The following is a 24,089-nucleotide window of genomic DNA, read 5'->3' as shown; positions in this document are numbered from 1 at the left end:
AGAAGAGAAAGAGGAGAGGAAGGAAGGGAGAGGCAGAAAGAGAAAAAGAGAGAGAAGGGGAGAGGGAGGGAAGAAGGAAAGAAAGACTGACTCATCAAATTCCACATACCTGGTCATGGTAGCTGGTACCAGAACTACTATTTGCTCCACAAGGTGCTTGTACTTGTGGAGGTCTTTCCACAGGGCAAGTAGGATCACTAAAGGAAGGAGAAACTGGGACAGCTGGGTGTGGAGTATGGTGGTGGTGGTGGTGATGTTGAAAATGGTGACCATGCTGCTGAAAGCAACTTGTATGAGGATGTCCTAATGCATGGAGATTCTGTGATGACCCTCCACATGGTGAGTGCTGAGGACAGCAGGAAGGTAACCTTGGCATTGCAGGAGGGCCAGTTTCCGTTACAGCACTAGATGTAGTTCTCCTCGAGTCATCTTGAAACAGAAAAAAAATGCATAGAATAATCAAATCACCAAATATCACTGTGTAAAAAATAGGTACTATGTATAAACAAGTAATGACAGAATTAAGAAATGTTTAGTAAATTCAAATCTCTTTAAATAAGAATGTGATAGTTCCACATTCTTAACATACACATCATATAATTTTAGGCAGTAATCTTAACTGGGATTTTCTTAAAGCTCTAAAATCTTTAGGAGGCTCCTATTTGCCATGACATGTAAATAGCGGTGATAGATCATCTTTTTCTAGGTCATAACAAATGATTAATTATCAATAAAATTGCATTTTAAAAATACTTCACGAGTCCTTCCACTATATGCTACAAAGCAAAAGATCTTCTGAGCTCCATGAAAACTTAATACCATAAATCATTCCTACATAATGCAGACTGCTATGTACTTCTTGAAATCTCACCTTTTTAAGACATACCCAACTCAGAGTGTATCTGGCTGAGTCTCTCACTAACCACTACCATATTTTCCCCTTCCTCTAGCCTCTAAAATCAGAAGCAATGAATAGAAATGATGAGACTCTAATATTTAGAAAATATTATAAAATGTGTCTTATCATAATCTACTAGCTAAATATCATATAGTAGGGGGAAAAGGATGGAGTCAGATGGACCTGGGTTCTAATCCTGAGCCTGTCCCTTAGCAATGTGATCCTAGGAAAGTTATTTAACCTCCTTCTCATGTGGTAATAACTGACTTGCATGGTTATTGTTTGAAAAGATGGTAATTTTCTAGGTATAAGACATCTGAGTCCTGATTACGCTCTCTGCCACATGCTTAGAGTTATTCTGAAGATATGTTCCTCCATGCCACAAGAACTGCAAAAGTGTCCCCAGAAAGTCTGTCCCAGTGTTTCAAACCCATCTAAAAACCAGAAGCTTATCCTCAAACTAAATATTACATGGAAACTAATAAAACAGATAAAACGGGAAACTTCCAGTTAAATCAGAAGGTGAAGAGCCCAAGCCAGAGCCATGGCCTCCCCCAACCCATAACCTCCCACTCTCTCCAGTGGCTTGAGGCATCTCCTCAGAGTCCTTAGGATTCTGGAGCATCACAGTCCTGGCCTTATTTTTAGAGTAATGAATACTAGGTTTCCAGCTCCTATTGTGGCTCACAGTACCTAGCTAATCTCTTCTGGACCAGTTTATCCATTAGGAATCTTCTCGTTACCTACAAATAATATAAAAACCCAACTAAAATAGCTTAAACCATGAAGGGAATTTATGGGTTCACATAAATGAATCTGGGGGTCTGACTGACAGGATTCCAGCAAATTTCCTTGTAATTCTCCTGGCTCTGCCCTCCTATACATGTCCTATCCTGCCTTTGCTGATTCTCTTCTGTGTAGGCCTGTGCTCAAAACTCTTGTTATGTATTATCTCCATTCCAAATTCCTGTATATTTTTTTTTCCAAGATCCTAGTCTGGACTATTTGGGCTAATCTCCTGAAACCTTTTACTAAGGTTCTTAGCCAGGGAACTAGAATTCATGGGTCTGTGAACTTGGATGGGGAAAAAATACACATTATCACTAACCTCTAACTGCCTTCTGGAATTAGTACTATTTTGTCATCATCAGGTGACAGATTAAATACTGCAAGCAATTTGTAACAAATACAAAGCCAACAAACTATTTACTTTTTAAACATAAATTATAGCAGATTCAAAGTCAGTTCTACAACTGTGTCACATTCATTCATTTACATTCCAAATATGCTGAATAACCTAGAGTGACAATTAGCGTATCAGGAACTGACCATGATTAAACAGTCTCTTAGCAATGTTGAGCCCAAAATTAAGTAATGATCCCCTATACAATATTTGTAGCAATTACTCATTATTACAGTAGCTTTACTTCCTGCAACATTTTCAAGGTTTTATTTCAGTCCCCATATCAAAGTGTTACACAAATGAATGTAATTTTTTGTTCGTTTTTGAGAGAGGGTCTTAACTCTGTCACCCAGGTTGGAGTGCAGTGGTGTGGTCATAGCTTACTGCAGCCTTGAACTACTGGGCTCAAGCAATCCCCCTGCCTCAGTTTCCCCAAGTAACTGAGACTACAGGTGTGAGTCACCACGCCCAGCTAGTTTTTATTATTATTATTATTTGTAGAGATGGGGTCTTACTATGTTGCCCAGGTTGGTTTCAAACTCCTGGCCTCAAATGATCCTCCTGCCTTAGTCACCCAAAGTGCTGGGATTACAGGTATTAGCCCACTGCGCCTAGCCAAAGTGAATGTCGTTTATTGTGTGTTTCTTCAGGGGAAAAGGTTGAAAACCTTTAGAACACTAAATCCACTAACTGGGAAGGACTAAATGACATGGTTCCTTACCACTCTTTGACACTTTAATTTGACAAATCAGGTTATTTGAGGATTATGTGTGACTTTAAAAATTAAGGTATGAATTTATAACCAGAGCAAGAGATCTATGAACTGCTAAGGCCATGACTAAAGTGATAGTTATGACATTTACCTATTCAGAAATAATTTGTCTTCTTTTGTCATCAAATTTTTTATTTTTTAATTTTTAAAAATTTTTTGTAGAGACAGGGTTTTGCCATTGCTCAGGCTGGTCTTGAACTCCTGGCTTCAAGCAATCCTCCTGCCTCAGTCTCCCAAAGTGCTAGGACTATAGGTGTGAGTCACCATGCCTGTCTGTCTTCAAATATTTTGAACACAACAATCAGAGAGAGAAGAAATATGATGACTGTAATACATTTAAGGCTAAACACATATTTAAGGGACCAAATTATCAGCAGTCTGGCCTTATAGCTCTACTTCCTAGGGAACACATTTGGCTTCCAATTACGTAGTCTATTTTCCTACAGTCCAGAACCTCTCTGTTTCTCCAATAGGCTTGCAACCCAAAGCAAAGACAACCGATTCTCCTTTCATTCAACTAAAACTATCATAAATTACAGGTGAAATACAAAGATATCTGATTAAGTAAATAAAACACTTCCTTTTTATTAACCTACAAAGGGTCCACTAAAACTGAGATAATCACAAACCTGCATCAGGGAAATTAACTCTACAGCACAGTGACATTAAATTGGTTAAAGTTCCTTCATTGTAATTCTAGGAGGATTAATGCATGCATGCATTCATTCATTTAACAAGTCTTATCCATAATAATGACATGGTAAAAGATCTATAAAAGGCACTGGAAAATACAAAGGTGACAATCAAAGTCCTCACTTTTAAAATAACTTCTGATACCGTCTGCCTGTTTGTTTTATTTCTAGCAACTAGAAACATGCCTGTACAATGTAGGTGGCTCAATAAGCACTTGCTAAACTTAAGTTAAACTCACAAGAGAAAAGAGGCATGCAAGCATGCAGTAAGCGCCAACAAGAAAAATTCGACTCGATCTTTGGTCCTTAAGGAGTTTATCATTAAGCATGAAGACAATTTAGAAAAAATCAAGCAGTTATAACAGAAGCACTAGGTTCTAGTATAGTACAGAGCAATGCTGTACCATATGTACAGCAATGCTGTTCTAAAGGAACATCTGGCAATGCCTAGAGACATTGTTGGTTGCCACAACTGGATGAGAGGTGGTGCTACTGGCATTTAGTGGACAGAAGCCAAGGACACTGCTAAATATCCTATAATATGCAGGATAGCCCCTTACAGTACGAATTTCCAGCCTAAAGTCAACACTAATGCCACCACTGAGAAATCCTGGCATAAAGGAAAAGTACAAGCTCCAAGCCAGACAGCCTAGGTTTAAATTCTTGCTTCACTATCACATAAACTGGGGCAAGTTACATCACCTGTAAAATGAGCACAGTAATAACATCTGCCTCATTGGTCACTGCAAAAAACGGAGTTAACATAGATAAACCACTGACCAATGTTATAACTTCAAAAACTGTTAGCTATTCTTATCCACCAGAACATAAGCTCTATTAGGATGAAATTTATCTGTTTTGTTCCCATTGCCTAGAATAGTGCCTGATATATAATAGTGCATATATAATATGCAATCGATATTTACTAAATAAATGAATATATATCATGTATGCATAATGCAAGGAGCCCATGAAGAGGTCAGTCAGATGACAAGCTGTTTAGGGTATGTTGAGTTTGATGTGGCTGCATAATGATCCAGTTGGCACAAAACTGTCCAAGAGGCAGTTGGATAAGAAAATTTAAAAAAGGACAGTGGCCGGGCACAGTGGCTCATGCCTGTAATCTCAGCACTCTGGGAGGCCGAGGTGGATGACTGCTTGAGCTCAGGAGTTCAAGATCAGCCTGAGCAAGAGTGAGACCCCAACTCTACTAAAAATAGAAAAATCAGCTGCGCATCGTGATGCGCGCACCTGTGGTCCCAGCTACTCGGGGGACTGAGACAAGAAGATTGCTTGACCCCAGGAGTTTGAGGTTGCAGTCAGCTACAATGATGCCACTGCATTCTACCTGGGGCGATAGAGTGAGACTGTCTCCAAACAAGCAAACAAACAAACAAACAAAAAAAAGAGGACAGTGGCCTAGAAACACAGACTGGAGAGTCATCAGCATACTGGTGATAGGTGAAAACACCTGCCGTTATGAAACGGGCCAGTGAAAAAAGGGATGAGAGCATAGCTCTGGGAAGAAAATGAATATGAAAAGGAGGTTACTACCAGATTTTTAAAGATCATATTTTTCACTTTGAAAGGAGAAGCACATTAGAGGAAAGAATTTAGGGCAAACAAAGTCCACTTAAGTACACACAGACATAATACATGTGTATGTGTGCACATACTAAGGGAATAGGGAAGATAATTAAAGCAAGGTCAAGGACACAAGAAGAGATAAGAGGCAAAACACAGATGAAAGAATTAGAAGGCATAGGAAGGAGGCAGGAGACCAGGAATCAGTAGAGGAGGACAGGCAGAGATGTACAAAAGTTTTCATGCAGGCACTGGAAGTTGTGGGAGTTCATGTGTAAGAACATTCATTTATTTTTTTATTTCCACCTGGGGGATGTAGGCTTGAGGGGAAGGAGAGTGTTTTGGAATAGCCTCGGAGGGGAAGGTAGGGGAGATGTTAGAGATACATAAGATTATGGCGATTTACTACCAAAAGTCCAGGATTAGATATCACAAATTTATGGAGACACCAATCTGCATGGTTATATGATCTTTAACAGCACCGTTAGGAATGGATAAGAGTAAAGCTAGATGGCTTGAGTGATTTGAGGTTGGAAATTTGCAAAAAGGCACAAGGTAAGGACTGGTTGTGGGAAAAATAATTGAACTGACCCTATGTTCCATAGGGTCCTGGAAAGAAATGAAAAGAGCAGAATTCAGTGCCCCTGATGTAGTCTGACTACATAAACCTGCTGCTATCAGGTTTATGTAGAGAACAATCTGGCCTAGAGTAAGGTTGTCCTGGGTTAGAGAAATACAACATGAACAAGTCTATCTCAAAGACGGTCATCAGTATAGTTACGGTAATAACTAGAGAGGGGCCCGGGCGCAGTGGCTCAGGCCTGTAATCCTAGCACTCTGGGAGGTCCAGGCGGGTGGATCATTTGAGCTCAGGAGGTTCGATACCAGCCTGAGCAAGAGCAAGACCCCGTCTCTACTAAAAATAGAAAGAAAATTAGCTGGATGATTAAAAACACATCTAGAAAAAATTAGCCGGGCATGGTGGCGCATGCCTGTAGTCCCAGCTACTTGGGAGGCTGAGGCAGAAGGATTGCTTGAGTCCAGAAATTTGAGGTTGCTGTGAGCTAGGCTGAAGCCACAGCACTCTAGCCCCTCAAGAGAGTGAGACTCTGTCTGAAAAACAAAAAAAAATTAATAACAAGCGAGGGCCATCCAGGACTGTAGTATAATTTCTAAGATATTAAATCTAAATTTTGAGTGAACAAAGATTTTAAAATAAATGTATACACACATAAATACATAAATAAATAAAAGCTTTGGGACTATTCTGAAATAAAGTTAAAACTGTGTCACATAAAGTCTAGGTAAGAATAAGGCTACATAAAGCTACCAGGAGACTGGAGTGAATGGGAGGAGTTCAAATCCTTGCCTCAAAGATTATTATTGACTTCGATCGAAGAATTTATAACAACTTTTCAGATTTCTTCATTTGTAAGATAGGAAGAGTAATGTAAACATCAAGAACTTTTTAAAGAATCAAATGATAACATGTAAAATAACATAAGATAAACAAGAAAAATGCTAAGGAACAAGCATGTACTCAGTAAATGGAATAAAAGCCTTTTCTGCCTTTATTTTTTCAGAGAATGTAGTATTTAAAAGACACCCCTGAGAAATCTCCTTGAGGATGTTTCTCAATTCTGCCCTCAGTTTTCCAGAGGAAGGAGTCCTTCCTAATCCAGCCACAAGTAGGTTTCGAATCTGCTCAATGTAAATTAGGATATTAAAAAAACAAAATGACATTCCATTAAAAGCAAAAAGTGATAGAAAATATAAGGTAGGTTCACTATTAATGGTGATATAGTCAATCTGTAAGCTACAGGGTCTATGTTGTCCCTGCTGGTAAGCAGTTAGGAAGTTCCTATCTCTCTAGAATTGTCCAAAAGAGAAAGAAAGCTAGTTTAAGACTCAGTTAAACAGCTGATAGTATACACAGCCAGAGATATTACTGCTAACCGAAACATAAGGTATAACTTGAGATAAGAGTTAAAATTATTAAACTCTTGAAAGAAAACATAGGAATAAATCTTTGTGACTATGGGTTTGGCAATGGTTTCTAGAACAATTAGCTACAAAAAAACCAGAAAAAATGGACATCATCAAAATTTTAAAACTCCCACTCCCAACTTTCAATTACTTGAAGTATTTACCTAGGAGTAGAATTGGTACATCAAATGGTAACTATGTTTAACTTTTTGAGGAATGGCCAAAGTGTTTTCCTCAGCAACAGCACCATTTTGCATTTCTACCAGCGATTCACAAGGGTTCCAATTTCTCTACATTCTTGACAATACTGGCTATTTTCTGTTTGTTTTTTAATTATGGACACCTTAGTGGGTGTGAAGTGTTATTGTGTTTTTCATTTCCATTTCTTTAAAGACTAAAGATGTTGAGCATCTTTGCACAGGCTTCTTGGTCATCTGTATAACTTCTTCCAAAAAAAGTCTATTGAAAGCGGGACATCGTGGCTCACACCTGTAATCCTAGCACTCTGGGAGGCTGAAGCAGGAGGATCGAAGCAGGAGGATTGCTTGAGCTCAGGAGTTTGAGATCACCCTGAGCAAGAGTAAGACCCCATCTCTACTAAAGATAGAAAAAATTAGCTGGGCATGGTGGCACATGCCTGTAGTCCCAGCTACTCAAGAGGCTGAGGCAGTAGGATTGCTTGAGCCCAAGAGTTTGAGGTTTCTGTGAGCTAATCTGATGCCACGGCACTCTAGCCCAGGCAACAGAGAGAGACTCTGTCTCAAAAAAAAAAAAAAAAAAAAAAAAGTGTACTGAAGTCCTTTACCCATTTTTAAATTGGGTTGTATTTTTGTTGTTGAGTTTTAAGAGTTCTTTATATATTCTGGATACCAGAACCCTTGTCAGATATATGATTTGCAAATATTTTTCTTCTATTCTGAAGGCTGTCTTTCACTATGTTGATAATGTCCTTTAAATACACAAAAGTTTTAAATTTTGACAAAGTCCAATTTATCTACTTTTCCTTTTGTTCCTCATGCTTTTGCTGTCAGCTATTTACTTCTTCCCAGGCTTTCTTAATTGAGCTATGATACTTTGGTCACATATAGCACAAAAATTCAGATACTAAATCAGACTTCGCTAACATATGATGTTTATGATAATGTAAGAATACACCTTTGCTAATATAGCTTACAATCTTAAACTTAAAAACAATAATACTTTTCTTAAAGAAAGTAATGACAAAAAGTCTCCCCTCCCCCACTTTTTTACATACCTCCTATAGAAGTACCAGTTGTACTATTGCTTGTATGAGTAGCTGAAGTCTCTGACACTGTGGAAGGTTGGCTACTGGTGACAGCTGAAGCAGTATCAGAGGCCTGCTCAGAGGTAGATGGATTTGAATTGTTAATGGAAGCGCTAGTAGTTTGTGATTCCATTCTCGCAGAAGTGGTTGGTACTACAGTAGGTTCTACAAAATACAAAATGACTATTTAGCATTTCAAAACAAATTAGATAAAGGGTTATTATATTTTAATCCAAGCTAATACGTTTATGATAATTAAATTAAACAAGCAAACTTTAAAACTATAAGCTCTCTAGTAAGTATAATATATAGTAAAGAAAGCATTCATAAAGTTAAACTTCAACATCAAACTGACATGCTACCAAAATACGATTATTGCATTTAAAAATCCAACACATATATGGATATCCCAGTAATTTTGGTGATTTAATTTTTTCAGGTAGCTACTACATAAGTTTTCTGATTTATTACAAAGAAGAAGAGAGTAAAAGTTTCTTTGCTTTGCCCATATACATGGTCACAGGTTGTCAGAACAATGTTACAAATCACACTTTCTCTGGCATAGTATGGATTCTTGGGTCAGACTGCTTAGATAGCAATTCTGATTACGCAACTGACAGCATGACTATGGATAACTTAACCACTCTTCAAAAAATTTTTTTGCAAATATTTATATTTATTATTCAGCTTTCTAATAAAAATTATAATTTTTGTGCCAGAAAGTAAAAGAAACTTCAGGCATACCTCCTCAACTTGTGAATGAATCAAGTTTCAAACATCTGATTGTAAAATGGTTGCTTAAAATTGAGAATAGGAATAAATTTGTCATGCTTTCATAGTCATGATAATTAAATATGAAAAGAAGGGACTCTCTTAATATGGTATGGAATAAGAGGACTGACTATTCTATAAAAGGCACCACAGTAGGCTGATTCCTTAGGCACAAATAGTACCGTTAGTCTATACAGAGCACTGTACTTTGGATGCTAGTACAACCAAATGTATTAATATATCCTAACTGCTCATACATTAAGAAGGGGGAGGAAGAATCTGTTTATTTGCAAATTGTTTAAGTCAGGGCAATATTGACATTTTGGGCTAGATAATTCTTTGTTTTGTGGAGAGGAGCTGTCCTATGCAATGTAGGATGTTTGGCAGTATCCCTGGTGTCTACCCATTAGATGTCAATAGCACCCTCCCCTAACTGTGAGAACCAAAAATGTCTATAGATATTGTCAAATGTCTCCTAGGGGACAAAAACGCCACTAGTTGAGAGCCACTAGTTTAATTGATACAGTTAAGTTTTGAATTTACCTTTAATAAGATAGAAGCATTCCACTGAGAAAAACTAGTGGAGAAAAGGGAAATCTACTGACCACTGGAATACTTTTAACCTAGTAAAGTGTAAATTCTGGTTGAACTTACTCTAACAGGGAAAAGGCTATTCGCTCAGCTTCTTGTACTTACTGACTAGCAAGTGTCACACGGGAAAACATACAAAAAGTTTCCAAAATAGTCACCCTATATTTAACTAACTCTGAGTAATCAATTAGTTAATCCTTATTACATTAACTACTGTCTTACAGGTAACTTATGGTGCTTCAAAACAAAACCCGAGACGTTGTTTAAAAAAATGCAGACAGTGGGAATAAATGGTCTCTTCATAAACATCTCATTACTGGTACTCTGAAAGTTATGATCACCCAAATTGCAAACAGCCCGTAGAAGAGAATGCACAGGCTTCTAACTCTGTCTACCTATCAACTCTTTCCACGTACCTGATATATCCTTTTCCCAATTTATAGCTAATTCCCAAAGCTAACAAACTCATATATGGCTTACCATATTTCTGTAGAAAAATTATGATTGACCATTTCCTTCTAAGATGTTAACTAAGAATAATTCAAGATAAGTCTTGATATGTGGGAAAATTCACATACATATTCACTTGTATATTCATAAATTCTACCATTTTTCCTAACCTCTGTTTTCCAACTTTAGCTTTATTTCCTCACCTACTTGGGTACAGCTGTAGGCCAAAACAAAACACAAAATCTGGGAGGCACAAAAAGGTATCAGTAATAATAAAGGATAACTTCTTAAAAGTAAAATTAGAATTTTCAAATAACCACTATTAGTAATTTAAAATTCAATTATACTGCTTTTCTGTTGTTTGTATTTAAAAAGTGCTGCTTCTGTTTTTCATAGCAAAGTTAAAGTATGACAATAAGATAACAAATGAAACTATAAGTCCAAGGTTAGCTCAAACTACCATCTGTAAAGATATTTTTTTTTCCTGAAAAAATAACTACCAAGTAATGAAAAAATAACCACAAGGAATTTGTGATGCAACTTAAAAACTAGAATCTCATATTAACTGAAAAATAAGGCCAGGAAATCTATTACTAGTAATCAGTAGGAGGAGTTTCTAGCATATCAAAATACTTAATTTTATCAAATTCTTTTCATAATTCTACATTGGTACTACTGCAATTTACCATCTTCATCAACAGTAAGGTCCACAACTTCCGCTGCATTCTGCCTCAAGGGCTGTATAACAGTAGAAATCCTACTGCGGTTACGTGGTTCCTGTGATCGACTTGTATGAGAACTTGAACCTTGGCTCCAATGAGATCTGGAGTGTCCAAGGGTTGAACGTGACCTTAAATGACATCAATATTAAATTAGGAAATATAAATAAAGAATGAAATTATTAGTTACCCCAGAAATCCATAAGCCTTTCTTATAAAATAAGTTCTTCATGCAGACTTTTCCAAAGAAATAATGTTATTAGAATTAAAAATTATGACTAGCACAATGCCTAATACTCAATAAATTCTGCGGAATGAATGACCAACCAACAGACCTAAAAGCAGCAAGTGGAAAAGCAAAGTCTAGGTGCATTTGTAACATGCTTCAGAAATACAAATATGTATTTTTTTAAAATCAAAAATGGCACACGTTAAAATGTAATAATGAACAAATGAATTTCTAAACTCATTCCAACACAAAAGATTCATCCATAGATTTATGAGTTTGGTATACCAAATGTAACAGAGCAACTCTTTACTGCTACTATTGCCAATATTTATAATCATCTAAAGCACATGAAGAATATACTGTTAGGATTTGATATGGGGGGCTGTGATCAAAGTGATTGTGCAATAGGGCAATGTCATTTTCAGGTATTTATCAAAACAAAAGAGGATTTTTCATTCAGGAATTAGCTCAGGGCCTAGATGAAATTACTGAGTAAAGGATAAAAAGCCAAAAAGGCTGGGCGTGGTGGCTCATGTCTGTAATTCCAGCAATTTGGGAGGACAAGGAGGGAGGATCACTTGAGGCCAGGAGTTCAAGATCAGCATGAGCAATATAGCCAGACCCTGTCTCTACAAAAAATAGAAAAATTAGCTGAGCATGGTGGTATGTCCCTATAGTCCTAGTTACTACGGAGGCTGAAGCAGGAGGACTACTTGAGCCCAGGAGTTTGAGGCTGTAGTAAGCTATGATGATGAGGCCACTGCTCTCTAGCCTGGGCAATAGAGCAAGACACTGTCTCAAAAAAAAAAAAAAAAGTAAAAAAATATGTTTTAAAATAGGTTGCCCTAACATAATAATGACCCAAATTTCACTTGTATCAATGAATAAGATCTCAAAACAAGTAGATTATAACAAAAGGGCTGTTTTGACATCAGTACCCTTTACTATTTCTCTTCATTTTTAATTTCAGTACCATCCACAATATTTATGTATGACTCACATTTAAATTTCAAAAGGGTTGATGAATTCTCTGTATCATAAAGCAAACCCAATTTAGAAAAACATTAAGTAAAATTATTGTTTATCTAGAACAATGATTCTTAACTCTCACTGTACACTTGGGGTGCTTTAAACAAGACTAACCCCTAAGATTCTACAGATTTTAGTTCAAATGGCCTGGGATAAAGTCTAGGCAACCTTCTCAGGTGAGTCTAATGCTGCCTGCTTTGAAAACCACAAATTTTTTTTTTTTTTCTTTGAGACAGAGTGTCGCTTTGTTGCCCGGGCTAGAGTGAGTGCCATGGCGTCAGCCTAGCTCACAGCAACCTCAAACTCCTGGGCTTAAGCGATCCTACTGCCTCAGCCTCCCGAGTGGCTGGGACTACAGGCATGCGCCACCGTGCCTGGCTAATTTTTTTTCTATATATATTTTAGTTGGCCAGCTAATTTGTTTCTATTTTTTTAGTAGAGATGGGGTCTCGCTCTTGCTCAGGCTGGTCTCGAACTCCTGACCTTGAGCGATCCACCCGCCTCGGCCTCCCAGAGTGCTAGGATTACAGGCGTGAGCCACCGCGCCCGGCCCACAAATTTGACATATGCATACTCAAACTACGTCTCAAAAAAAAAAAAAAAGTAAAAAGACTACAAATATCTGCAGCACGAATGTTTAAATATTTAAAATTTCAGATATACAACTAGGAATTAAAATCTCACCGATAGCTTTCTCCAACTGTTACAATCTCCACTTCACTGTCAGTTGAGGTAACATTAATTTCTTCATTGGCAGTGACCTGAGGAGTGGAGGAAGCTTCTATCACCACTACATCTTCATCAATACTTCCTGGAAACAAACAAACAAAATAAACCTTTATAGGGCAACTGCCTGTTAGCTAATTGCTAGGCAGAAATTTTTATTTTGACTTTGAAGACTATGAAATTCAATACAAAAATAAAAATCATGTGTCAAAATGAAAGGTTGTTTTTAAAAACAAGGAGCTAACCAGTAAAAATGGTACTCACTGTTTTAAGCTACACTTCATCCCATGTTTACTTCTTTTTATGAATTTGTGTTTGTTCTTTATGAATGTTTAGTGGTTTCCATATGAATTTGTAGGAGCTTATAAGATCTTGTATAAGATAGTCACATTAGATAATAACCCTTTAATATCCAAGATAAAGATATTACATTAGCTGTATATATTTTTTCCAAGGTTGTTTTCATTTAGGTGATATATTCTTTTAAGAAACACATGGGCTGGGAGCTGTGGCTCAGGACTATAATCCTAGCACTTAGGGAGGCCGAAGCAGGAGAATAGCTTGAGGCCAGGAGTTGAGATCAGCCTTGGCAACATGAAAAAAGAAAAAAAAAAAAAAAGCCAAACAAAAAGGTACCTAGGTTTAACTAAGCACCAGCATTCTCCACCCAGAAAAGCACATTTTATCCGAACCAGTGGAAAGGAGCCTGAGCTGCTGAAATCTATTCCCTATGAATTCATGGCATAATAGGTGTCAAATAAAAAAGACATAACCCAAAGACTTCTGAATTATAAAAAACCTAAAAACCCTTGAGGAAGTTATGCCAAGTGAAATAAGCCAGTCACAAAAAGACAAATACTTACATGAGGTATCTACATGAGTCAAATTCACTTATATGAGGTATCTACACTAGTCAAATTCATAGAAACAGATAGTAAAATGGTGGTAACCAGGGGTGGTAGGAGGGGGAAAGAGGAGTTGCATAATGAGTATAAAGTTTCAGATTTGCAAGATGAAAAGTTCTACATATCTGTTTAACAACAATGTGAATATACTTAACACTACTGAAATGTATGCTTAAAAACAGTTAAGACGGTTTAAAAAAAGTTAATGCTCCATTTCTTCTCTTGCTGGTTTCACGGTGCTGTGTGGCTTCTTTTTTAAAACATCCCTCTCTTTGTAACTATTACCTGTCAATACAAACGTCAACCAACAGTTTACAAGTCATGTCTGTGTTAAGAATTTTCCCATAAGAATACTGTTTAAAAAAAAATTCATCCATTTTAAGTATACATTTCACTGATTTTTAGTAAATTTGTGTACTGTAACCATCACCACAATCCAGTTTTATAATATTTCCAATAACCTCAAAAGACCTTGTAAGCCCTGTTTCGGTCAATTTTCATTTCCCTACACCTAACCCTATACTTCTGCAACAACTGATCTGCTATCATTATGGATTGGTTTGTATTTTGTAGAATTTTATATAAGTGGAGTCATGCATTACATATACTTCTGTGTCAGCCTTCTTTTGAGATTTATTCATTTTGTTGTATCAATAGTTCATTCTTTTTTATTGCTGAGTAATAAACCATCATATGGATATACTACAATTTGTTAATCCATTCATCTGTTGACAGACATCTGGATTTTTCTCAGTTTTTGGAGATTACAAATAAAGCTGATATGAACATTTGTGTAGAAGTATTTGTACAGATATGTAATTTCTCTTGGGTAAATACTTAGGAATATAGTATCTGGGTTTGACAGTAAGTTTATGTTTGACTTTTTAAGGAACAATCAGATTGTTTTCCTAAAAGACTCTGTAATTTTACATTCCACCAGGAAAATGAAGGCTCCAGCTTCTCCACATCCTCGCCAATATTTATTATTGTCTTTTTTTAAATTATAGGTGTTCTAGTAGCTAGTGGTATCTCATTGTGGTTTTAATAATGATTTTTATAGTAACTAATGATGCTCAGCATTTTTCATGTGATTATTAGTCACTCTGATGAAATGCCTATTATTTTGTCCATGTTTAAGTTGGATTTTTAGTCTTATTGTTGAATTATAAGAGTTCTTTATATACTCTGGATACAAATCTTTTTTCAGATAAATGTGCAAATATTTTCTTCCAGTCTGTAACATGCCTTCTCATTTTCTTGATGGTGTCTTTTGAAGCACGGAAGTCTTCAATTTTGATAAAGTCCAACTTAGCAATTTCTTTTATGGATCATGCTTTTGCTGACATATTTAAGAAACCTTTGCCTAACTCAAAATCATTGACATTTTCTCCTACACTTTCTTCTAGAAGTTTTATAGTTTAGCTTTTACATTTAGGTCTATGGCCCATTTTGTTAATTTTTGTACATGACAAGAGGTAAAAGGTCTAAATTTATCTTTTTTGCATATGAATACATAACTGCCCCAACACTACTTGTTGAAAAGTCTAGAATGATACTATTTTGATACCTAGTATGTTTCAGGTTTCACTCACTATTCTTCAGAATTATAAAATCAAGGAGAAAGGAAAATCCCTAAGATTTGAACTGCCTAGAGGTCTAATGAAAACCTGACATCTCTATAATACATATTTACTCATCAAAGATTTCTTGCCATCTACCAATATCAAAAAATTACAAGGTTTGGTTTGATTATAAATGTACTTTCTATAAAGCTATATAATTTTCTTCATAGATGCTAAATATACTCATATTAAGATTATTCTTAAATACTTTATTCTCTTTGTTACTCTTGTAAATAAGCTCCCTTTCTTCATATTTTCTGCTACTATGAAGGTATACCATTCATATTTATGTCCATTTATATCCAACTCTTTGAACTCTTGCTCACCACCATGACAACAAATGGTTCAACTTTCTTGCCACTATGAAACTTTTGCAGTCTACATTCTTTCACCCAAAGCACCATTATTTGGTAACTTAGAATTTAATCTCTAATATATCTCTGTATTAATCAAACATTTCCCCTACTTCAAAAGCTGGCTAATATCTGGAGGAGGTGCAAGCCCATGACAAAGATCTACAACAGACTCTCTGATATTCCAAAGAGCAGAACAAAGCAGGCACTGGTAAATAAGGAAGACAATGAGAGATGATCTGATTTGGAGAAACAGATTTTTTTTCATATTTAATAATACTGTATTTAAAATTTGGAATATTTGCAAATTGTTATGTCAACTAAATAGAAAAAATAAGATTAGAAATTATGAGATGTGCAAACTTTGAAGTGGTTCTAAGTCCTAAAGATTACACATATAGACAGGTTGACATACAATGCATTTTTAACAGCATAAATATATTTTATAGGAAGAAAAAACAAAATAGCAGCACTTAAGTGCCTATTAAAATAATATTCTAGGCCGGGCGTGGTGGCTCACGCCTGTAATCCTAGCACTCTGGGAGGCCGAGGTGGGTGGATCGCTCGAGCTCAGGAGTTCGAGACCAGCCTGAGCAAGAGCGAGACCCCGTTTCTATTAAAAATAGAAATTATCTGACCAACTAAAATATATATATAGAAAAAATTAGCCGGGCATGGTGGCGCATGCCTGTAGTCCCAGCTACTCGGGAGGCTGAGGCAGTAGGATCGTTTAAGCCCAGGAGTTTGAGGTTGCTGTGAGCTAGGCTGATGCCACGGCACTCACTCTAGCCCGGGCAACAAAGCAAGACTCTGTCTCAAAAAAATAATAATAATAATAATAATATTCTAGATTCAATTTCCAAATTACTTTCCGACTCTAGTTTCATAATCATGTGTATGATGCAGTTTAAGGTAAAAGTACAAAGGGAATCTTAAGATATTAATCTAGCTAATGATTCACTTTGCAGACATATTATTTGTTGATTCAAATTATTAAATACAGAATTAGGTAATGGTGGTAACAATACAAGTAAAACTAAAAGCATTATAAACTAAAAGCATTATATGTATAAACAAAAAACTTAAGTGTTTTAAAACCTCCATTTCAACCCACCATCTTTACCATTCTGCATGAAAAGAGCTACACCTACATATTAACTTTATTAATGATTTTTCTCCATGTATGTGTATATGAAATTTCTTTAAAAACCTGTAAAAAGGCTGGGCGCGGTGGCTCACGCCTATAATCCTAGCACTCTGGGAGGCGGAGGCGGGAGGATCACTCAAAGTCAGGAGTTCGAGAGCAGCCTGAGCAAGAGCGAGACCCCGTCTCTACTAAAAATAGAAAGAAATTATCTGGACAACTAAAAATATATATAGAAAAAAAAATTAGCTGGACATGGTGGCGCCTGCCTGTAGTCCCAGCTACTCGGGCGGCTGAGGCAGAAGGATTGCTTGAGCCCAGGAGTTTGAGGTTGCTGTGAGCTAGGCTGACACCACGGCACTCTAGCCAGGGCAACAGAGCGAGACTCTGTCTCAAAAAAAAAAAACCTGTTAAAAAAAAAAAATAAGCTAAACATTATCAAATATGTTTTACACAGCCAGGCAAAGCCAACTACAAATGTAACATTTTAAAGAATATTGTACTCGTCACAAAGTATGTGCTCACAGATTGTACACTATTCTTATTATTAGCCTCATCCTAGACTTAAGGCACAGAGGGACCAAGGTAATCAATGATTACGGTGGATAACATTGTTATAGCTGCTGCCAAGAGAATCTATGATCTCTTATCAGGGAATAGAAATGGACTTTGAGGAGTTCATATAGAACGCTGTCAGAGAAACCATTGCTTTTGCTACCATTGTTACACTACCTACATTTTTTTTAGGCTGGTAGCCAGAGAAATATCTCTTACATTTTTTTTAATGATGTTTTTAAAGGTATAAACAACATAACCAACCTTAAAAAAAAAGGTTCAAAGAAAATCACCTGCAATCCCACCATTCTGCCTTAGTTGTACTAAAGTTTCTCATCTTGTCTCGATAACAAAAACAAAAGCAAAAAACCTCTTTGGATATTGCTAGAGTACCAACTCATTCTAAAAAGTGATAAATGAAGGAAAAGAATCAAGCGTTCATCTTGCCTTTCCTGTATGGACTGTATTTCAGAAAACCAATTTGCTGATGAAGGAAGAGTTCTTCCTTACAGAAGAACCTGAGCTAATAAATGTAACCAAAATGATAGAATTAGAAAATCAGTATTTTGCAACCCCTAATAATGGATCTAAGGCAAGATCATTAATAGCTGTTTAAAAAAACATTAAATGAAACGTTGATAGGGAACTTTATAATGGAAAGATCAAGGTGACACCACCTGAACAGTCTGAACAATTTTTATATGTGATGCAACAGAAAGCAAACATCACCAATGAAGTGTTGCCTTAACCGAACTTAAATCTAATCAAGTTTTTAGATCTAACTAGCAGTTCGTAGGAAATATGCCATATAAAAAACAAATTAAGACATACGTATTGAAATTTCTGAGTGAAATGATACAATGTCTAGTCATTGTTCTAAAATTCTCCAGAAAAAAATGAGGGGTGAGAGACGAAATAAGAATGACAGATTGTTGATAACTGAAGTGAGATGGTGAATATGTGGGAGTTCAATCCATATAAAATCATAAAATCAAGCAATATAATTCTGTCAATGCTATTTTTGCAAAAAGAGGGAAAGGAATATTCACAAAGTTAGGTAAAATTCCTGGTATTAGGACTTTACAATTCCAAGGGTTATCTTTTTAAGCAAACTTTCAAAAACACTTAAAAAGTCAATACAGTATTGAGTGTACACTAATAAAACATAAACATACAGCTACTGGATAAATTTTTTAAAATCCTAACATAAGGTAAATGGTATCTGTAGTTTGAGATAGTTTCCAGTGAAATCGTCCACTCATGGAATCAGCAAGTGCTGTATGTCACACAAAGTAGATGAGGATAACAGGTTCTTGAAAATTCTGTTTGATGACTTAAAAAATGGTTCTAGCAATTACCAAGACGTTGATGTTTAAGATGTCTCAGTAAATAAAAATTTCTTTAAATTTTATTTATTTATTATTTTTGGGGTAGGGTGTCGCTCTGTTGTATGGGCTAGAGTGCAGTGGTTTCATCACTGTTCACTGCAACCTCAAGCTCCTGGGCTCAAGCAATCCTTCTGCCTCAGCCTCTGGTCCTACAGGCACATGCTACCATCCCCAACTAATTTTTCTATTTTTTGCAGAGATGGGGTCTCACTGTTTTGCTCAGGCTAGTCTTGTACTCCTGGCCTCAAACAATCCTCTCACCTTGGCCTCCCCAAAGTTCTTGGATTAAAGGCGTGTGCCACTGTGCCCAGCCTGAGTGAATAAAAATATTTTCAGGAAATGTGGGTAATACTAGTCAATATTTCTAAATTAACATTTATTTAATATTTCGCATGTAAATAATAATTTATTTATAAGACATCTGACTTTTAATAATTATCTAAACATTTATATTTCAAGGCAAGGTAGCCAAAACTTCTTTTTCTCCTCACTGGAAAAATGGAACTGACATAGTTAGCCTCATTTATTTGGGAACATATGTGCTATTTACATTTCCTTGAAGCCTAGAGGAGATACAATCTATAAATACCTATTAATTTAAAAGTTAATAAATTATATGGATGTCCTCATACCCACATCTAATTGGAAATCCCAAGACTTTAGTGCTATAAAAAGTTAATCAGCAGTTCAGATAAAATTCTCTGAATAAATCATAGAAATATATCACTAAAATTAACATCTACTCTAGCTTCTATTAGGTTATTTTAAAATATCTTAAGTTCTTCACAAATATAAGAACAAACCAAAATGAATTCATATTCATTCAGCCTCATTGGCAAATGAGAATAACTCAATGTCCAACAATCTTCTTGCTAACAACCAAGTGACATATCATTTTAGTTTTTTATACATGAATAGAAAGCCGTAATAAATTTAAAAGCCAATTAGTAACAGTGCAGCAAGAGGCAAATATTTCCCAGAAATCTGATTATAACAGATGAACTGAAGTTTGTTATACAATGTAAAATACTGACTTAAAATAACTCACTTAGGTGATTTAGTAAAACCAGTTAATTATACACAACTGTTGTGCCTTGGAATGTTTTAAGATATTACAATATACTTAAAATGTAAAACATTATTCCATCAGTTCACTACAACAATAGCCAACACTGATGCACATTGTATGAAAAAATTGTCTACTTATCAGTTACTACTACTTAGGTATTAGTTACTACAAAGTAACTAATATCCATCCATACAAATCATATTAATATTTAGTAGATAAATCTAATTAAAAATTGAGACATTCCAGCTCTACCCTAACATACACTAAAACATATTGGACTTGGGAGTCAGAAAGCCTGGGTTCAAGTTCTACCACTTAAATTAGCTAAGACTTTTTGGAAGTCACTTTATATGGCAACAGAACTCAAAATATAATTAGAAAAAAACTCACCTCCTAAGAATCTAAGGAAGTCAATTCTTTGAAAGAGCTGAGATTTCTTGACAATAGCGCTAAGTCTCATCAATATTTCAGTTTAATTATTCTGAATATAAATCATTCTAAAACGATTTTCCAAATGTTTGATCTCTAATGTGAGAGTGCTGACAATAGAAACTATCTCATAAGATTGTTAGGAGGATTAAATGAGAATATACATAAAATACTTAGAACATTACTGGCACAGAGGAAGTACTCAACAAATGCTTAGTATTTTTATTATTATCATCATGACATCATCATCCACTGTTGGATGGCAGAGGAATTTGATGCAAACTCCTTGGAGGGTATTCTGGTAACAATAGACAACAAAATTTTAAATGCATATACCTTCTGACCTATCTTAAGCAATTATTCCTTAAGATATGCCTGCATAGGTGTGCAAAACTTGTCCAGTGCAGCAAATATTCATCAACAAAAACTGGTTAAATTATGAAACATCCATACAAAGGAAATACAATGCAACTGTTAAAAGAATGAGATAACCTGCTAGATGCTGTTTACAGGTGGGAAGAGTTAAAAAAAAAAAAGAATAGATAACCATATATACTGATATAAAGAGACTGACATTATTTATTTATTTATGCTTGCGTAGGCTTTCACATTTTCTGAAGAAGATAAACTGCTAACAGTGACTACCCCTGGGTAATAAGACTGAAACATTAAAGGAGGATATAAAACTTAATTTCTTATTTTGTGCTTTCTTGATACTGTTAAAATTCCACATCATGTGAATTTTATCATGAAATCATTATTTTTTTTAAAAAAAACCTAGTTTAAAACAAAACCCTTGTCTATAACCAGAAAACTTCCAGGGTACTTGGTTTAAACTTTTTGGATTTTTGTTTTCAGAGATAAATATTTGAGGGTAATGCCTGAAAATAATATAGATAAAATAATGTAATTCTGCCAAGAAAGACAATTTTAAAAAAACCACATGCTACGAAAGTATTAAGCAAGATTTAAAAAATGAATTTAGTTTGTACTTATCTTGAATACTTCAATATCAACTCCTTCCAAGAAACAGACATGGATGATGATCTTCATTCACTATATTCTCATTCCCCTACAAACATCAGGTCTTTAGAACTTCTGCTCCACATCACCAACCATCCTGCCTCACTAATTTCAAGCAGAAATTGAGTTCTGCTGCTCCCTCTCCCAAACTAGTACCTTTGTATTATGACTACCTTAGAAAATTGTGACAAAGCAAGACAACTCCTACTCTCACCTTCTTCTTTTTTCTTTTTACACATCCAAGAAGCTCAATGATCACCTTCTTCCTTCTTAAGAGACCTAAGGGAATGTATACTGTACATTCCTCCCAGATGTAGGTGATCTCAATGAACTATTCTTAAAACAAGTATTTGGGTAGGTTAAAAAGAACTGAACATGGCTAAGCCTAAGATTAAGAACAAGGTTACTGGTATTACAGTTCTGGTAAGAATAGAAAAATAAAAAGGAAAAGGTAAGGGAGTCTTGAAAAAGGAAGGAACCCATACAGAAGAGGAAGAAAGGAGGAGAAATGGCACATCTGAACAGAATAGCAGACTCAGACCTTGACAGGCAGGACATCAGGCAAAAAATGGGAAAGCTTGTGTCAATATTGGAAACCATGATCCCAGTCCTTTTAAAAGTTCTCACATTTGCCTACATGGATGAATTGTAAAGAAAGAATAAAATTTTATAAGTTATTAAAAAGAAAAGAAAAGCTCTTTCCCTTTGTCTTACTCCCTTATTCCCCAAGAAATTACCTTTTCCTTCAGTTTAGACTTAATTCTTCATTGCTCACTTCAACAACTCGCTTTAAATTACAACTAAAAAAACAATGTATTTATCTTAGGGTGGTTTTGTACACATGGAACATACTTGTCTGCACATAAACTATTATACTTAAATTTAATTGATGAACTATGTTTTACCGAGCACTGTCAGGTCTAAAAGTTTATGAGTCCTAGCAGTTAGAATAAAAGGTACCATTCAAATACTTGAAATTATTTTTAAGCTGTAAAGAACATGACCAGGTAAAAGCAAACAACAAGAATAGAGTACTTAAAGAAAAAATAATATTAAGCAGTCTTTTTCGTGACTAGAATTGTTCTTACTATGGTTAAATGTGAAAAAAATCCATCTGAATTTTTTTCACAAGTTATATTTTCCATAGGTATCTGAAAAAGTATTCATAAAAGTTAAATATATTAAAGCATTATAAGAAAAAAACTGTGCACCATAAATCAACTCATATATGTATAAATTAACAAACGGTTATTCTAAAAAAAAAAACCCAACTCAGACTTTACTTTTGTCACTAGAAAATTTTTAAATTTTTCTCTTAGAATGGGAGTTATGGTTTAATACTACAATTGGCAATTTATTCATATGGCTTAAAAATAAGTTAACAGAGCCTGATACTCCCTCTAAATAAAATGAAGTCACTAAGACACAGAAAAAGGAAAATAAGAACAAATACAATGCAACAGATTCCATGTTTTACTCAACTTAAGAAACATTTTTACCTGAGGGAACAGCTGGATTGTTTTGGTGGTTTTCACTGGCAGAAACAAACAAATCTTCTTCTCCTTCAGTTGATGAGCTGGAAGAGGATTCACTGCTGAGGTCATTCTCACTAGAACTACTAGAACTGGGCAGCAATGCGTATTTCCTTCGAGCTAACACTTCTCGTTTTTTCCTCTGCATTAATATCCTCTCTTTTTGCTTCTGTGTCCTCTGTGAGGAATTATTTTTCAAAAATCTCTTTCTGCATGGAAGTCTCCTTAATGAATTGCTATGAAAACAAGGTCTTTTCATTAACAATCCTGATACGGATTCTGTCTCTGTCCGAGGCCACTTTTGGGACCGTGCACTATGACTTCTACTTTTAGCACTCAGAATGGTCTGGGAATGTCTTACGGAGACTTCTTTATCCTCATCAGAAGTTACAGTGTCAGAATCCCCAAAATGCAGACTAGATGAAGGAGAAGAAAGACAATCACTAAAGGAGGAATCATTATCTTCATCACTTGGTGTGTCTAGATGCTGCCTCAATCCTAATATTCCCTGGTTCTCTTTAACACAATTCTGCACGTAGGAAGGGCCAGCCTGCTGGCTTTTGCGTTTTTTCCTCACAACAACACTTTTTTCTTGCTCTTGTTGGTTACCATTCATGTCCTTCTCTTGTTTTTGAGAATCATCACACAGGTGAGAGAATTCATTCCCCACTTTACTATTTATCATCTCAACTCCTGCAGGAAAACTTTTGGCTGCCCCAAGGGGCTCTGGATGCAAAAGGATTCCTTTCAGACTCTCCTGTGTCTTTGGTGCATCAGAAGGAATCTCACTCTTCATATCCACTTTTAAGGTATAGAGCTCGTTATATTCAGGAGTCCATTGAGACATGGGAAACTTTAAGGCAGGCCTAGAAGACACAATTAGATATTAAAAAGATTTTTAATGTGTTTTATTGCAGTATTTAATTGAAGACTTCTAAAATTCCACTGAGAACATCCCTTGTAATACGGCACAATTGCCTTTTCCTCATCAGGATACAACATGGCTATAACGAACCATTTTACTGTTCTTATAAAACATTTTTCTCTGATAGCTCTACTCATGTACCCAATTTTGGGAAATACAGTAAGTATCACAGTATAAACCTACTTGAAAACTTCCATTAACCAAAAACTGATCTTACTGTGTATTTTGC

At 35.7% G+C, this 24,089-nt stretch overlaps 1 protein-coding gene across 12 annotated transcripts in view; it reads right to left on the bottom strand.

The window, feature by feature from the left end:
- RNF111 (ring finger protein 111) overlaps positions 1 to 24,089 on the bottom strand; it is an 87,006-nt gene that overhangs the window by 25,746 nt on the left and 37,171 nt on the right. For all 12 annotated transcript variants that reach the window (XM_045530329.1, XM_045530409.1, XM_045530415.1 and 9 more), the window contains 5 exons: positions 22,903 to 23,801; positions 12,874 to 13,000; positions 10,899 to 11,062; positions 8,371 to 8,565; positions 110 to 429 (listed from right to left, as the gene is read on the bottom strand). In XM_045530329.1, the coding sequence (XP_045386285.1) occupies positions 110 to 429; positions 8,371 to 8,565; positions 10,899 to 11,062; positions 12,874 to 13,000; positions 22,903 to 23,782 (1,686 nt within the window). In that variant the 5' untranslated portion in view covers positions 23,783 to 23,801. The remainder of the gene's footprint in view (positions 1 to 109; positions 430 to 8,370; positions 8,566 to 10,898; positions 11,063 to 12,873; positions 13,001 to 22,902; positions 23,802 to 24,089) is intronic.

This window comes from Lemur catta, chromosome 1 (genome assembly GCF_020740605.2).
Source record: "Lemur catta isolate mLemCat1 chromosome 1, mLemCat1.pri, whole genome shotgun sequence".
Classification (NCBI taxonomy): domain Eukaryota; kingdom Metazoa; phylum Chordata; class Mammalia; order Primates; family Lemuridae; genus Lemur; species Lemur catta.
Note: the sequence above shows the minus strand (reverse complement) of the source record. Positions and strands in the feature narration are given on the sequence as shown.